This window comes from Varanus komodoensis, unplaced genomic scaffold (assembly GCF_004798865.1).
Source record: "Varanus komodoensis strain SLA01 unplaced genomic scaffold, ASM479886v1 scaffold2, whole genome shotgun sequence".
NCBI lineage: Eukaryota > Metazoa > Chordata > Lepidosauria > Squamata > Varanidae > Varanus > Varanus komodoensis.
Genome location: NW_025335568.1, coordinates 43,906,735 through 43,921,850, shown reverse-complemented (window position 1 = coordinate 43,921,850; position 15,116 = coordinate 43,906,735). Strand labels below are relative to the sequence as shown.

The following is a 15,116-nucleotide window of genomic DNA, read 5'->3' as shown; positions in this document are numbered from 1 at the left end:
CACCCCGAGCAATCAACAGACCAGTTGAAAGACTGCTGACATAACAAGGGAGAAAAGGATTGTGGAATGGAAGTTTTCCCACAGAGGGCCCTAGAATGTGTGCTGGCAGCAGGTGGGAGGAGTGAATCATTAACAACCTAGAACCACAGCAAGCCTCAGAGGGATTGACCATCTGTCAGCATTATCCTGGTTTATTTAGTATACAGCCAGCCCACCATGACTTACTTGCAGGGTGGCATGCCATGATGCACACTTGCCCAGTGGGTTGATTTCAATGTACTTCAGATGCAAAAATATGTTCTAGTGACTTAATCCTACATGAATGCACCCTGTGCTTACGTAAGCCCTCCTTACTCTCCATCCTTCCAACTTGTATTCCAATTTCCTGTCTTCCTTCTGATTTTGTGGTAAACCATAGTCGGTCACGACATTTAAATGAAGAAACAACACCACTTTATGTTGTAATAGCAAATTTGGCAATGAGGAACCGAATTCGAGCTCATAAGAAAAAGTGGAATGGGGCAGCACAGGGCCTATTTAGATGGTGCAGACCTATCCATCTGAACCAAGTGGCTAGATTGGATCCATGCCAAATTAATTGAGCTTGGATCCCATTAAAACCATTAGTACAGCTTAGTGCAAAAAGTTAGTGTGGATCAAAATCCAATGTATAATGGTTATTATCCCAAAAGGTAGAAACCTGGTTGAAACTCTTAGAAGACATTATGCGTGAAACAGTGCGCCATCACATCGCAGAAGCCATAGCTGTCTATGAAGAAAAGTCCAGGGAACAGTGGATCCTTGACTACCCTGCTCAAATAGCACTCACTGGCTCTCAAATCTGGTGGACTATAGATGTGGGGATAGCGTTCAATAGGTTAGAAGAAGGATTTGAAACAGCCTTGAAGGATTATCATAAAAAACAGGTATTTGTGTCTTTGTTATTCATGTTCAGGCTTTATGTAAAATAGTTTATTCAGCCAGCTGAACCAAGTATTAAAGCTTTTCCTGGACTTCACCATTTTAGATTATGGTGCATATGTTGCTGCTTTCAATATTTCCTACAAACAAAATGTACCTTTCCCTGCACATAGAAAAATAACATAGCAAGGGGAAGGTAGGTTCTTTTCCATTTCATGGTAGATTTCTCTGTGTGCAGTTTTTTAAATGCAGAAAAGTTTCAAATTTTTTCTTGGATGGCTTGGGTGTAGCACAATGAAGAAAATATTGCCGCTCATTTTTTGCCAGTTGTGTCAATTCTCATAACATAAGTATATTTTGTCCTTAGGAGTTATTTAGCTTGCATGTTAAGCAACATTCTGTCAGTCTGTATTTATTGGTTGCTCACTTTACCTGTAATAAAAGAAGCATTGATTTTGCATTTTCATAGATAGTTTCAGTATCTTTGCATATATAAAAGCTCCTACATACTTTTCATAGATCTGCATTAGAGCAAAAATTAGCATAGGAGAAGATACCACAGAGGAGACGTATTTATTAACTGCACCACCCAATCACTAGCATTTTATAGGCTAATATATATGCTAAAGTTTGATATTTTGAAAGTGAGAAACTGGTTGAACTGAAATTGAAATAACTGACTACCATCTTCACCAGCCCTTTCTATACAGCCCTTTTTTGGTGGAACAGTTGAATCCATTTCCTGCATAGAATAAACTGACATCAGTGGTTTATTGGTGATATTTAAGGGGGTATAAAACTATTTTCCTTGTGCCGTTTCCAGATCACTCAGTTAAATGCTCTGATCTCTCTGTTGTTGGGAGAACTGACATCAAGTGACAGACAGAAGATTATGACCATTTGTACAATTGATGTCCATGCACGAGATGTAGTGGCAAAGCTTGTTGCTCAAAAGGTAAGCTTAGGCCAGTATCTCAGTTTCCATGCCAAGGTCTAGTGCTGCTCAATATATGTATTTCTCACTTGTACTTAGTGTAGTCTTCGTTTCATTCTTTAGGTCTAGTCTGCAACACCATAGGTATCTTGACATAAGCATTCTTGATTGGTAGTAAATAATGAAATAATATGTATAAGTGCTCCCTGTTCAGGCATCAGTGCTCAATCCCATGGATTTTGAGAGATGGGGCCTGGACATGTCATCATGGCCCCACACCTTACTCCTGAATTGATAACAAAGTGTGTATCCAAAGCTTCTGAAAGGCGTGTTCAAATGGGATCTTAATGCCCCTTTTCCTTTTGTGATAAAGCTGTGGAAGATTACTGACTCAGTTTAAGTCTTCCTGCCCCAAAGCCTGAATGAAAATCCAGAGTAGACTTTGTACTGACACAATATTTCATGGGCCATATACAGGCAAAGGTCCTTTATCGCCTATCACCTGCCTATCACAAAGGGCTTGATTTTCACAGATACCACTGATGCTTTTGAGGCAGTCCAAGCACTGATATTCAAAAATCAAGAAGGAAACAAATGAGACATCAAAGATATAATTGTTTTGTGAAGCTCAGAGGATGCTATTAAAAAAGAAGGAATAATCAGTTCTAAGGAATAGAATGGATGATGCTGGAAGGCACACATAAAATTGAGTCATATCTCTGAGTTTGTTACTCATAAAGGAGAAGGAGGGGGAGATCTTGGCAGAAGAAGTTGTCATGTCTTTTGCAACAAAACCTCCATTAAAAAGGAGATCTTGCATTATACTTTCTCCTATATGGCAGAGTGATTCCCAGGAGTGAATCTAATCCCTTATAATTGCCAGTGTGTATGGGGTTATTACTTGTGTAAGAGCAGGAATGAAGCATGAAAGCTAGTGATGACAGTTAAGATATTTTGACATGTCTGGATTCCTTCATCTCTAACAGTGCCTGCCTAAATAGGAGTGGTGCAATGGTAGTGTATTTTTTCAGGTCACCAGTTCCCAAGCCTTTGCTTGGCTGTCACAACTACGCCATAGATGGGATTGCGCCCAGAAACACTGTTTTGCCAACATATGTGATGCTCAGTTCCAGTACTACTATGAATACCTGGGAAATACCCCTCGGCTAGTTATTACACCTTTGACTGACAGGTAATGTCTGCTTAGCTAATAATGGTCTATCTTTGTTTGATCCGACTTGTAGATACTCATTTATTCTCTCTTGTGAGAAATGTTTAATAATGGAAATAGCATAATTTCCAGATAAACATTCAAGCGTAAAGTAAAACAATTTTGCTGGGGATACAAAATATTCCCATTCAAGTGGCATAGTTCTGCTACAGAACTTACTGCGTTACAAAGGTGGCCAGCTGGGTTTGCTTTCAAGTACTTAGTTTAACATGCAGAGTTTGAAAAGAAGGAATGGACAAACCCTGAAAAGAGTATTGTGCCTAATAATGCCTTTTTTTTCACTGAGATGATTTTTCACAATTTTAATGAATAGAATTTGCCAATGTTGAGGCAAATGGAATATAGTTAAATAGAAATATTCCAATCCTAATGAACAAATTTTACAGTTCGAATCTGGTCATAAAAAGTAAGTCTTACTCCTTTCAACACAGCTTACATTCAGGTAACTGGGTATGTATGTATGTATTGGGGAGTAAGTACCATTGAACATAGTGGGACTTAACATCTTAGTAGATCTGCAGATTGTGCAGCAAGCTAGATGGCAAAAGAATGTAATATACATTTAATTTAATTATTGAAAGCAATTACTGCATGGAAGAGGAAGGAACAATTTTTCAGGAGTCGCTTCCTTCCTTGTTTATCTGCTTGCCCAATTCCTCTAGACTCCAGAAGGAGGACTGCTCTTTTGTCTGCAGACTCCAGCATAGTGCTAGTGGGGTGGCTGTTTCCCCTCTGTTAACTATATTGCCTTTCCCAGTAGTCCAGTCGTGGGCCCCACTTCCCTTGCTGCTAGTAGCGTCAGAAAAAAATGGCATGATCAGGAGGATTTAGTGGTGGCAGAGAGGACAGGGCCTTGAGTGGGGGCACAGGTCTTGCGCCCATGTGGTACCATTCTCCATAGCTCCAAAATGCTTATTTGCCTTCCAGCATATCACACTGCAGTAGGCTGTATTAAAAAGCAAGTCTTTTGAACAAGGAATGGCCACTCTGGGTGCTTGCAGGTAGAACAGGTTATAAATATTAAATACTAGACATTAATGGCCTCATAATATAAAATCTTATACAGGTTCCTCAATGATATGTTCCTGCATTGTTGTGGTTTTGGGAATGCTCATTATTAAAGCGATTATGACTATGTTACAGTCACTCTGCTTTTCATTGCTTAAAGGTGTTACATTACTCTTACCCAGTCTCTTCACCTAACCATGAGTGGAGCTCCTGCAGGTCCGGCTGGAACAGGAAAAACAGAGACCACCAAGGATCTGGGCCATGCACTCGGGATGATGGTCTATGTTTTCAACTGTTCTGAGCAGATGGATTACAAGGTGCTGTGCCTGTCTTCAAGGAGGCTTTCTGTGGAGGGAAGAGGATAGATGGAAAGGATGGTGTTTGACTGAGGACAGCTACTTTACATTCACTTTGGTGTGATGCATTTTTAAAAAGTCAATAAAATAAAGTTGTTTTTAGAATTGAAATGAAGTCCAACCACTCATCTATGTTCAAGAAAATAAGAGGGCCATGAACCTGTGTGCTTCCCTGAATTGTGTCCCTAGTTGTAAGCTTTATACTTTATGTCATAGAACTAGTATCATAGCTCCATGATGTCTTGCATGCACTAGACAGAAGAATCCAGCAAAAGGTTTATGTAGATAAATGATAGTACAATAGTACAGGGATTTGTGTTATTTTATATATGGGGTTGGGAGTGGGGGAAAGAGATCATATGTGTATCTGTATAAATGGATAGATACACACACACACACATATATCAATGAAAAACTTCCTCTCAAAAAGAAAACTGCAGACACTAAATTCTTCTGTCTTTCTTATAGTCCATAGGAAACATCTATAAAGGTTTGGTCCAGACAGGTGCTTGGGGGTGCTTTGATGAATTCAACCGAATTTCAGTAGAAGTTCTCTCAGTTGTTGCAGTACAAGTAAAGACTATCCATGATGCCATAAGAAATAAGAAAAAGCAGTGAGTATTAGCAGCTGTTTCCTTAAATATTCTTTTTAAGGCATTAAATTTGTCTTGAAGATAAACATAATAAGCTACCTGTTGGTGCTAATGTTCCAATTTTCTTTGAGGAATGTGTGCTTATCTGTCTTTCTAAAATTAATATGTTGCTACTTCTTCTAAACCCTATAAATACTGCAGGGCTCCCCAACAAACTGTTTATTGAAGTGAAGGATAAAATGATCTCCACATTGGACTAGAGTTTTGGTTGAATCTGCTTCATCATCACTGTTGAAATAAATGTCCTTGTGAGCAAACTACCTTATTGGTGCAATATATGCTACACAGCATCCATGGCTTTGTCTTCTAACACCTCAGTAAATGCCTTGCATCCCAGCTTACTGCAATGGTTCCTTAACCCTCACAAAACCTGTGCTCACTGGATTTACAACTGAACAGGGTAGCATAGTCAAAATGGCAGCTGTACATGCCACAGCTTCACCATGAACTGTCATGTCGTGAACAGTTTTGACATGTAATTTTAAGCAAGTTAGTCTTTCTTGGTCTTGGTTCCAGTTGGTACAATGAAAACCCATAAAATCAAAGTATAGAGCCTGTTCAAAGAGCAGTGAAGACGATCCAGAAGAATAGCCAGACCAGCTATTTATCCTGTGATATTGGCTATGAATCACCTCTGGGTTCTTAGTTGCCTAACTCTGTGTTAAGTTATATTGTTCCCTTGTTATTTATAGATTTGGTGTTTGTAGTTTTTGTATTGCTTCTTAATTATACTCACTTTTCTTGTGTATTAGACTGGGACTCTCATCCATAGGTTTAGTTTAGCATTTTTATTGTTACATAATTTTATTGTATTTATTACATAATTTTATTGTATTTATTACATAATTTTATTGTATTATATCCAGCCCCCGAGGATGGTTCTTTCCTAGGAGGCTTACAAATAACATCAAAATGCATTTCTTAAAATGAACAGGAACAGTAATACCAAGTTGTCAGTGAACTTCCCACAAGTGAAATTGCTGGTAAATAATCCTGTGACAGGAGGAATAGTCTACCTAGAGAAAGCTGTCATGGTTGGTTGGTTTGCCTGTCTCCCTGTGCTGGGATCTTTTCCAGCAATGTTTTTAGTATCTTTGGACATCATCATCATCATTATTGGTAACATTGTTAACCTCTTTGGACTTGTGTTTGGAAAGAAACTGAAATGTCATGAAACTTCAACTGTTGTGCAGCAGGAGATGGGAGAATTGGCTGATTTTTCAATAACCCCAAGACCCAAACCAACTTGGATGTACAGTGCTAGTTGCATGGCTTTAGGATACCAGCCATAACCTGTTACTGTATTTTGAAAACTATTTTTGAGAAGAAGACAAAAGAGAATAGTCGAAATCTAAACAAAGTGCACTCCTTCCTTCCTTAACTTTCCACTTTCCTTCCAATTGATGCAGATTTTTATTCCTTGGGGAAATCATTACATTGAAGGCATCAGTTGGAATATTTATCACTATGAACCCAGGATACGCTGGGCGAACAGAATTACCTGAAAATCTTAAAGCTCTTTTCAGGCAAGTATGAAGTAGATTTGCATTCGGAACACTCATGCCACCTAATGTCAGTTCTGTGGTTTGCAGCAGAGAACAGCTAGGCTTTTTCCATTGCGATGCTGTGAGAAAGCTTGCCAAAGTTAAACTCTTATAGAAAAGTGTAGAGCAAGATTATTTGTTGATGTTTTTAAATATACAGGAAAGGGGTTTTGTGTTTCTTTAAAACTATAGTTATGATACAAGAAAAGACTTGTTACTGCATTAGGATAAAACATAAAGCTGTTTAACTGAATTTTGTTAAAGATCTGAGTCATCTTTCCCTGTTAATTTCCATTAAAAAGAACCTCCAGCTATGCTGTCACATGTTTTAATGAAAAAGGATGTTGGTGTTGTGTGCAAAAATGCATTAAATAAAAATAAATAATGGCTAAATTTTTACTTTTCATGCATAAAATGTCTATTCTATGTACCTTGAAGCTATTTTTATGCACTTACAGATAAGTAAATCACATTGAAAGGTATTGTATTTCTCATTAAAGCATAATAACTAGACATTATTGCACCTTTTATATACATAGGGATATTTGTTTGTCTAAATACAGGTAGATCTATGTAACTAAGCTGCCTTTTCCAGGCATTAATTATACTCCTATCTAGGTAGTTTATTTCATTCCATTGCTCAGCTGGGAAATGTTAAAAATGGTAAAGGAACTTAAATTTAGCTTTCCATGCTTTATGTTAAATAAAAAGAGTGAGAAAGAGAATTTTATAGTGCACAAATGCTTGTGCAAAATCATTTCCCCCCAGTAATCTAATTCAAAATGATATCAGGAAAGCTACAAGAAAGGAGAGAGAGACTCTGTACATACACAGCAGTTTTAAAAAGTTTGCAATCAAACTGAAAGAAGAAAACATACCTGCATAAAGGAACATGTTGGAGAGAGGGAATTTCAGAGCTTTTCTAATTTTTCAGTGAATGCAACTGTAGCATAATCAAAAGAGTGTTCTCCAGTGCATTTTCAGAGGGAGGAAACAGATGAAAGTGGTCAAGGAGCCTGCGAGATGGCATTCTGATACCTGATAAAAGCATTCAAGGTTGCCACAAAGTTGTGTGTGTTTTTACAAATCCTCCTTCAAAAATCTAGATTTGGGTTTATTATGCACTTGGAGAAGGCCATATTTGAAATATGGCCAACCCAGTTTCTTCATGTGCTTCCAGTGCCTAGCAATGATTAGATACACTATTACAAGAAGCAGTGCAGCAAATATTTATATCTGATTGACTTAGGGCTGTTCAGGTGACAAGGTAACAGCACTGCTTGAGGGCTGGGGACCACTTGCTGATTGGTAATCCAGGAGCACACATTTCTTGCATGAATCCCTGCAGCCTAGCACAGTTTCATCACATGTGGAGGAATGCTGTTTGCTGTTCACATTCTACCTCGAAAGATGGATTAATTTGACTCCACTTCTATGAAGTATTAACAAAAAATAATTTTATCATAGATTACTGGATTCTCTCTCAAATTTTAGTCTGTTCTGCAGACTGTTCAATTGAGTCTAAGCCCCAGGCCCTCCCTGTGCTATTTTTAACCCTTCTCAACCACCATAGTTCCTTCTTGCTACGGGTTTGTAGGTCTCGTAAATTAGCTCCCTGGTTCCCCTTCTGTGTGCATATATTTGCCCTTGAATGTTGATATAGACCTGGAGGGAAGCAGTTTCCCTTAAATGCTTGCTTGCTTGTTTTTGTAAATAACTGAGTTAGACGCAGTTCAGTTTACAGCTTTGCTGCAATCTGTACCTCTGTCAGAGGGTGGTCCTGTCAATATAAATAAATACTGCAGTCTGTTTAAAGCATTTGATTCCCAGACCCTTGTGCTGTTCCTTTTTGTATAGGCTTTTAAACAGTGGAAGTTAGTGGGGGAAGTAAAGGAGCTAATATTTGTGATCAGCATTTCCAAGCTTCTAAATCAAATATTAGGAATGACTTCTTAAGATGGGGGCCATGAGCTGAGCTGAGGGTTTAGGAATTTTTTCTGAGTCTAACTATGTCACATTATTATTTTGTGCAGTTATATATGTTATTTGTTTAATCTGTCACACATCATCACTTAGTGCACCCATTTTGCCATTATGTTGCCTTACTGCAAAATCAATTTGCCACTAACAGACTTTTGGTCTTTAGCTTCAGAACTAAAAAAAACCCAAGCATGTAAAAAACACAGGTTTATGATGAAGAAATGTGTGTTGCAGCTGACTTCAGAAGTATCTTTTATGCTTCTAACTTATAAGCTGATATTGACTGGGTTTGCATGACACAAGAACCCAGTTTGGCTTATAAGCCACAGTGAGTTTCTCTGTCACATGAACTGGGGTGTTTTTCTCAAAGTTACATATATACTGGCAACAAGCCTCTTTGACAACCCATGGCTTGTTCTACAGCTTTCACCCACAATGACTTGAAATGTCACCTTAACCCAGATGACTATATTAATCATGGGTGAAGGGAAGCAGTGAGCAAACCCTTAGCAGGAATGACAAAGACTCCGTGCCACAGTTGCCAAGGTCTCCAGGGTCAGCCAAATGTCCAAGCAGACCTCTTCAGTCTCCTCAAAATGCTTTTTGTAGACTGCAGATTTTATAGATTTCTAGTTTGACACCCAGTGATGACACCGCATTGGAGTGTCAAGCTGTGCCTTTGAGGGGCCATGAGCGGTTGGCAAACTATTTTTTTGAATTGTGCTCACATTTTTAAAAAACACGGTTAGGCTTGTGCTGTTCCAAAAGTACAAAACGGGACTGCTTGGTTAGGCAGTGCTCTGGGGAACACCTGCTGTCGACGTGTGGATACCAACCCAGAAAGGCTCCAAAAGGGGTTTTTTAAGCTTGCCTGTTATCTAAAATTTATTTTCATAGTCTGTCTATTTTGAACCTGTGGAATTTGGCATGAAGTCTAAATTCTTTAGCTTTCTCCTTCGAAATAGCACTGCTAGAGAAAGCTAATAATCGACAACAAGTAATTAACCATTTTTGCTGGAAAAACACTCCTTGTTAGCACTGAGTGACACTTGTAATTGTGGCTCTCTTGAGTTCTGCAAAAATGTTTGTAGACATCACTGTTTTCAGTTAGGTGGGTTAGATGTTTTATGCTCACTGTGCTTGCATACTAATCTTTGTCTTTGTTCTCTCCCCCCTCCCCCACTCCAATTAGACCCTGTGCAATGGTTGTTCCTGACATTGAACTAATCTGTGAAATTATGCTGGTTGCCGAGGGGTTTGTTGATGCACGTTTATTAGCCAAGAAGTTTATTACCTTGTATACTCTCTGCAGAGAACTCCTCTCTAAACAGGTAAGGGAGTTCTTTGGAGCTTGGGTTTTCACCATGCTAATAAAATGATGTTGTAAACTACAGTATCAGTTTGTACAATGAACTGAGAATGACTTTAGGGTGCTTTTGAAAGCGAATAATTGCTCAGATATTTAGAAATGGAAGCATCTGCAAGACACACCTTTGCAAGTGATGGAGACCTCATTAAGTTACTAGTTTAGTCCTGCTGAAAACACATTTTAGGTTCTTAGTTGGAATGATTCAGATACGTGATTTCAGTCGTGCAGACATGCCTAATGTGAAACAGAGATGAATAGTGTCACTTTCACCTAGTTCTTGCATATAGAATATCAAGTTTTAAAATAGTGTGTGAACTACACCGTTTTGATCTGAAGGTGGGGCATAATACCACAAGGCAGTCCTTCATTAAAAAAAAATCTCTGTACATTGGAACTAGATGTCATTGAGAAGGATTTGAGTTTAGACTTCTCCTCAATGCCTGCTGTGTATAGGATGCCTTTGATGAGGGAGCACTGCATCATATGATTGAACACACCATCTGAATAGTACAGCCCAGACATGTCTATTCATGCTTCAATGTTATACATATTTTGTGTGACTGTCGATATGTTTATTCTGCTCTACTCCAGTGCTGACTTCAGCTTCAGTGCTTCAGCTCCTATGTCTTAGTTACCCAGAGAATAAAATGCTCATTCTTCCTAGGATGACTGTGTGTCCTACTTTACAGAGGACAGTCCTGTATTTGCAGGTGTATCTAATAGATTTGTCCAATGTAAGTCAAATATAAAAACTATAATAAGGGAAAACCAGTCCAAAGATGAACCACAAGATGGTAGAACAGGGGCATTGAAGTTGTCTGTTAAACCGCACCTGGACAGCAAATGAAATGGACACATAAGGTATCTGGCCACAGTTTTCCTACTATGGTAACATATATATTTAAATTACATTTATCTGTTGGCATATGCGTACTTTATAGAAAATGGTCTGCTCATTTCTTTTTTCTTTTGCATTGCATTGCAAAAATAGCCACTATAATACCTCCTAGAATGTTTGTCAGTGTCTAATAATTCTTTGCAATGGATGCTAGAGCAAGGAGGAGGTCATATTTGAAAGGGATGCTCTATCCAGCTGATGTCTGCTTGTAAGAGCACTGCCAACTTGTTTTGTGCAAACTCAAGAAGGCTGACTTGTTGTCGTGGGTTTGGGGTGGCTTGTTACCCATAAGAATAAACCACCTGGTCCAAGCTTGCACAACACTGCCAATCACCGTGGCACGTATCTGGTATGTGTGGCGGGAGGGAATATGCCACCACATCTGATTTCTGCAGCCATGATCATACGAATTCAGTAACTGATTCTGATTACTTACCAGCTTCAGTATAAGTGAAGCAGTCCACATTCAACATTTTATTCAAAAAAAAAAAAAAAACCTTGTGCAAATGCTAGCATTCTTGAACTTTTTTTTAAAGCAGTTTCCAATTACTTTACTATGGTTAAAGCAGAAAATATTGGAAACTGTGCTCGGTTTTATTAGATGAATTAACCTGTCAGAATCAGTCCTGTAGCCTAAAGCGTATGAAACTGAGCCAATGAAATTAAGTTAAAAGGGAATTGCTTGCTTTTTCCTGGGTGCAACTTCATCATTCTCATGTCTGTTGAATATTTATTTATTTTGGCTTTATTCAGTTATTTCAGCATTATTGGAAACAATTTAAATTGTCTCTGTGTTGTTCGGTATTACAGCAGTGTATTGTTTGCCTGGTTCCAATTACTATAATCAATTTCCCAGTCTGTACACAGTCTAGTTTTCCAACAAAAGACTTGCACGTATAATATCAAATATTTTTACACTGTAATCTTTATTTATTTGAAAGTAATCTTTGTTGATTTTCAATAAAACTTGATTCCAAGTATATCACAAAGAAACCCCTTTCCTATGTTAGAGTCCTGTATAGACTTTGAGGATGTTCTCTGAGATCCTCATCAAACCGGTCAGTAAATTAACTAGGTCATATATCGCTTCTATCCACTGCTTATCACTGAGAGGGTTTGCATGGCATAAGAACCCATCATGGGGGACAAGTTACTGTGAGTTTTCATGTTGTACAAAACTAGTTTCTTGCAGGGTGGGTTGCTTGAGGGCAAGAAAGCACTCTGAAAATCCATAGACTATTCCATCAATTCTAAATGGATTGTCAACCCATTGACAACTGGGTGACTTAACCCCCTCATGGGCACTGAGAACCAGCTGGTGACATTTTGTTGTGACTGGCACTGGCTGAATGCCCCCTGCTGCAAACACTGGATGTTCTGCTCAGCTGTGATTCTTTTTTCACTTTACTTCCCCTACTCTCAAGATCATACTTGGCTTGGCTTGACAGCCAGTTATTTTAATTCACGTTTTGACAGCCTCTATCAAAATGTCCATGTGGCACTTTGGAGAAGTTTCTCATGGTAAAACAAGTTTCTCATTGTTTTTATGTTTTGGAACCCCCTGATGACTACTACTATTTTCACTTTTGGGTCTTTTGGAGATTCAGAAATGGGAAGTATTGCCTGAACAATATTTAAGGAATTAATGGCTGGTACTTTACTAGTCAGCCGTGGAACTCACTGGAACTCACTGGGTGACTTTGAGCCAGTCACAGGCTTTTAATCCAACCTACCTCACAGGGTTGTGAGGAGAAGAATTATGTAAGCTTTCTTAAGTGTCTTGAAAGGAGAAAAAGTGGGATATAAATACAACAAATAAAATAATATAAACTTTCTTATAGGTGCTCTCACTTTTCTACTTGTTCCCAAGACTCTAGGTAGTCAAGAACATGGAAAATGAAAACAATTTTCAAAAGGAACTGACATTTTGACAAGTAGCTCTCAAAACCCCAAGTCCTTTTAGAAAGCCTTTTCTCTCCTAAGCATTCACATTTGTATACGCCCCTTGGTGTGAAATAAAAAACAACAGCTAGATGTCAAAACACCTAGATAAGTTTAGGCAGGTAAGTTTAGGCAAGGGATCAGTCAAGATGGAGGAGCAGCCAGCCAGCCTTTTGCAAATGCAAGGGATTGCTTGCTGTCCTAGAGGTAGAACTGGTTAATTAATTCTAAAGACTGGAGTCATGTAAACCATGTAATAAAGTTGGAGCCCTTTCCCGCTCTTGCCAGGATAGTATTTCTTCTCCATGCTCAACTCTGTGTAAAGCACAGTGTCATGTTTTCCTGGATTTTTGTCAGCGCACAAGAACTAGTCACCATATGCATTTTCCTAAAGCTTATGGGCATGAGGGGGTGTTTTGTGTGATTTGCTCAATCCCAAGTTGTCCGTTTCAGTCCTCTCTTCCAGGTCTGTCCTGGCTTCTTTAGTACATCTCTCCAAATGTACTAATTCCCCGAATCTCCCCAAATATACTAATTCCCAGCACTTTTATGTTCAAATCACATATCATTTTAATTCTAACATAATTTTAAAATTCAGATTCAGGTTTTATGTATGCTGGTATACCTGCTTGGTTAATTATCAACCCTTGAATTAATATAGTAATAACATGCTCATTTTGAATAACAGTGAAACAGCTATGAGTTTCATAGTTCAGAAGTAATAACCACTGTCTTAAACAGAGCTTCAGAGTAATCTCTATTTTCTTATATGACAGGATCATTATGACTGGGGTCTTCGTGCTGTTAAGTCTGTCTTGGTAGTTGCGGGTTCCTTGAAGCGAGCGGACAAGACAAGACCTGAAGATCAGGTATGCGCAGCAGTCCTGTTCTGTGGTTCATAAACATGCAGCTGGCAGTAGCATATTTCCTGTTTTTATTTTGGTACTAAAATTATATCCCTTTAAATTGATTGATTTTTTGCTCTTTATCCAGAACTACCCATTCTTCTCCGTTAGCAAAAAGGAAAGATTCTGTTTAAGAACAGTTATTGAAACTTAGTGCAGGCATAAGATGTTTACTGTTCTTTTCAGGTACTTATGCGAGCCTTGAGGGACTTCAACTTGCCTAAGATAGTGACAGATGATATTCCCATTTTCATGGGTCTAATCAGTGACCTGTTTCTAGCTCTGGATGTTCCAAGGAAGAGGGACCTGCAATTTGAACAGATGGTTAAACAGTCTACCCTGGAGCTTCACTTGCAGCCTGAGGAGAGCTTTATTCTCAAAGTAAAATAATCCATTGCCTTTAATTACACCCCTTAAGTACTTCAATCAAAATAATTGCAGACAGCTTGTACTGGATGTGAAGGTTACCTTTATGTACATTATAGTGTTCCTATTGTGTATTTGTGCTGGTATTTCAATAATAGTCTTGCAAGGATGCAGGCCAGTATTTTAAAGATGCAAATTTCTATTAAATGTGTACCAGTTATGTAGCCTGTTTTCTATTAAATACCTGAGTACAAGTGCCTACTAATTATTGGCACTCAATTTTTACATAATACAAATACTGGAGCAAGCCCTGCAGATGATCATCTGTATGCTGTGCTCTTTTATTTAACCAAAGCAGATAACTTTGTGGTATTGGAGAAGCTTCTTGAAGCATTTTTTCCTATCACCATTCAAACTGTGCCTCCAAAGATTCAGTCACATTCATCAGTAGAACAAGTGGATAAGTATAAGACTCTCTGCTAATTATAGAAGCAAAATGACCCTCTAAGCTGATCTGATATGGACTTCATTTTTTGCAGACACAACCTTAGAGACAGCAATTGTGATGCTTTTAGAAGTCAGGCTTAAGGATTCTAAATACACTACTGTGGTGTATGTTTGGGAAGTGAGAGTTGGATTGGGTCAGGAGTCATCCTTTTTCTCTAGCCTTCCTGTGTAGAAACTGCTTCTCAGAAAGTAGAGCTGCCATCATCACCAAGCAGATGAGATGAAGTGAAACAGACACTTCTGTCAAGTTCCCAGGGGAGTTTTATGCACCACTGGGAAAGTCTGCTTGGTGCAATCCACACCACTGCCCTTGCACAGCCATACCTTTCTTATGGAAGAAGTTACAAGCTAACCCAAGTATGTGTATCAAATTCATTCCCTGCTTCTCCCATGCTTTTGAGCCCCACCGCTCCATTAGTTTTTCAAGGTCCAGAATCAAGCTACATGTTGTGCTAATTATATATCTCCCATGTTCAAATGGTGTTTATTACTATGGAGCAGGG

At 38.6% G+C, this 15,116-nt stretch overlaps 1 protein-coding gene across 1 annotated transcript in view; it reads left to right on the top strand.

Annotated features, from left to right (window-relative positions):
* The window catches only part of DNAH11 (dynein axonemal heavy chain 11), a 167,931-nt gene that overhangs the window by 47,964 nt on the left and 104,851 nt on the right, over nucleotides 1-15,116 (top strand). The window contains exons 30-38 of the mRNA XM_044428955.1: nucleotides 693-926; nucleotides 1,745-1,876; nucleotides 2,887-3,047; nucleotides 4,255-4,411; nucleotides 4,919-5,064; nucleotides 6,513-6,629; nucleotides 9,820-9,958; nucleotides 13,612-13,704; nucleotides 13,927-14,121. Of these exons, the coding sequence (XP_044284890.1) occupies nucleotides 693-926; nucleotides 1,745-1,876; nucleotides 2,887-3,047; nucleotides 4,255-4,411; nucleotides 4,919-5,064; nucleotides 6,513-6,629; nucleotides 9,820-9,958; nucleotides 13,612-13,704; nucleotides 13,927-14,121 (1,374 nt within the window). The remainder of the gene's footprint in view (nucleotides 1-692; nucleotides 927-1,744; nucleotides 1,877-2,886; nucleotides 3,048-4,254; nucleotides 4,412-4,918; nucleotides 5,065-6,512; nucleotides 6,630-9,819; nucleotides 9,959-13,611; nucleotides 13,705-13,926; nucleotides 14,122-15,116) is intronic.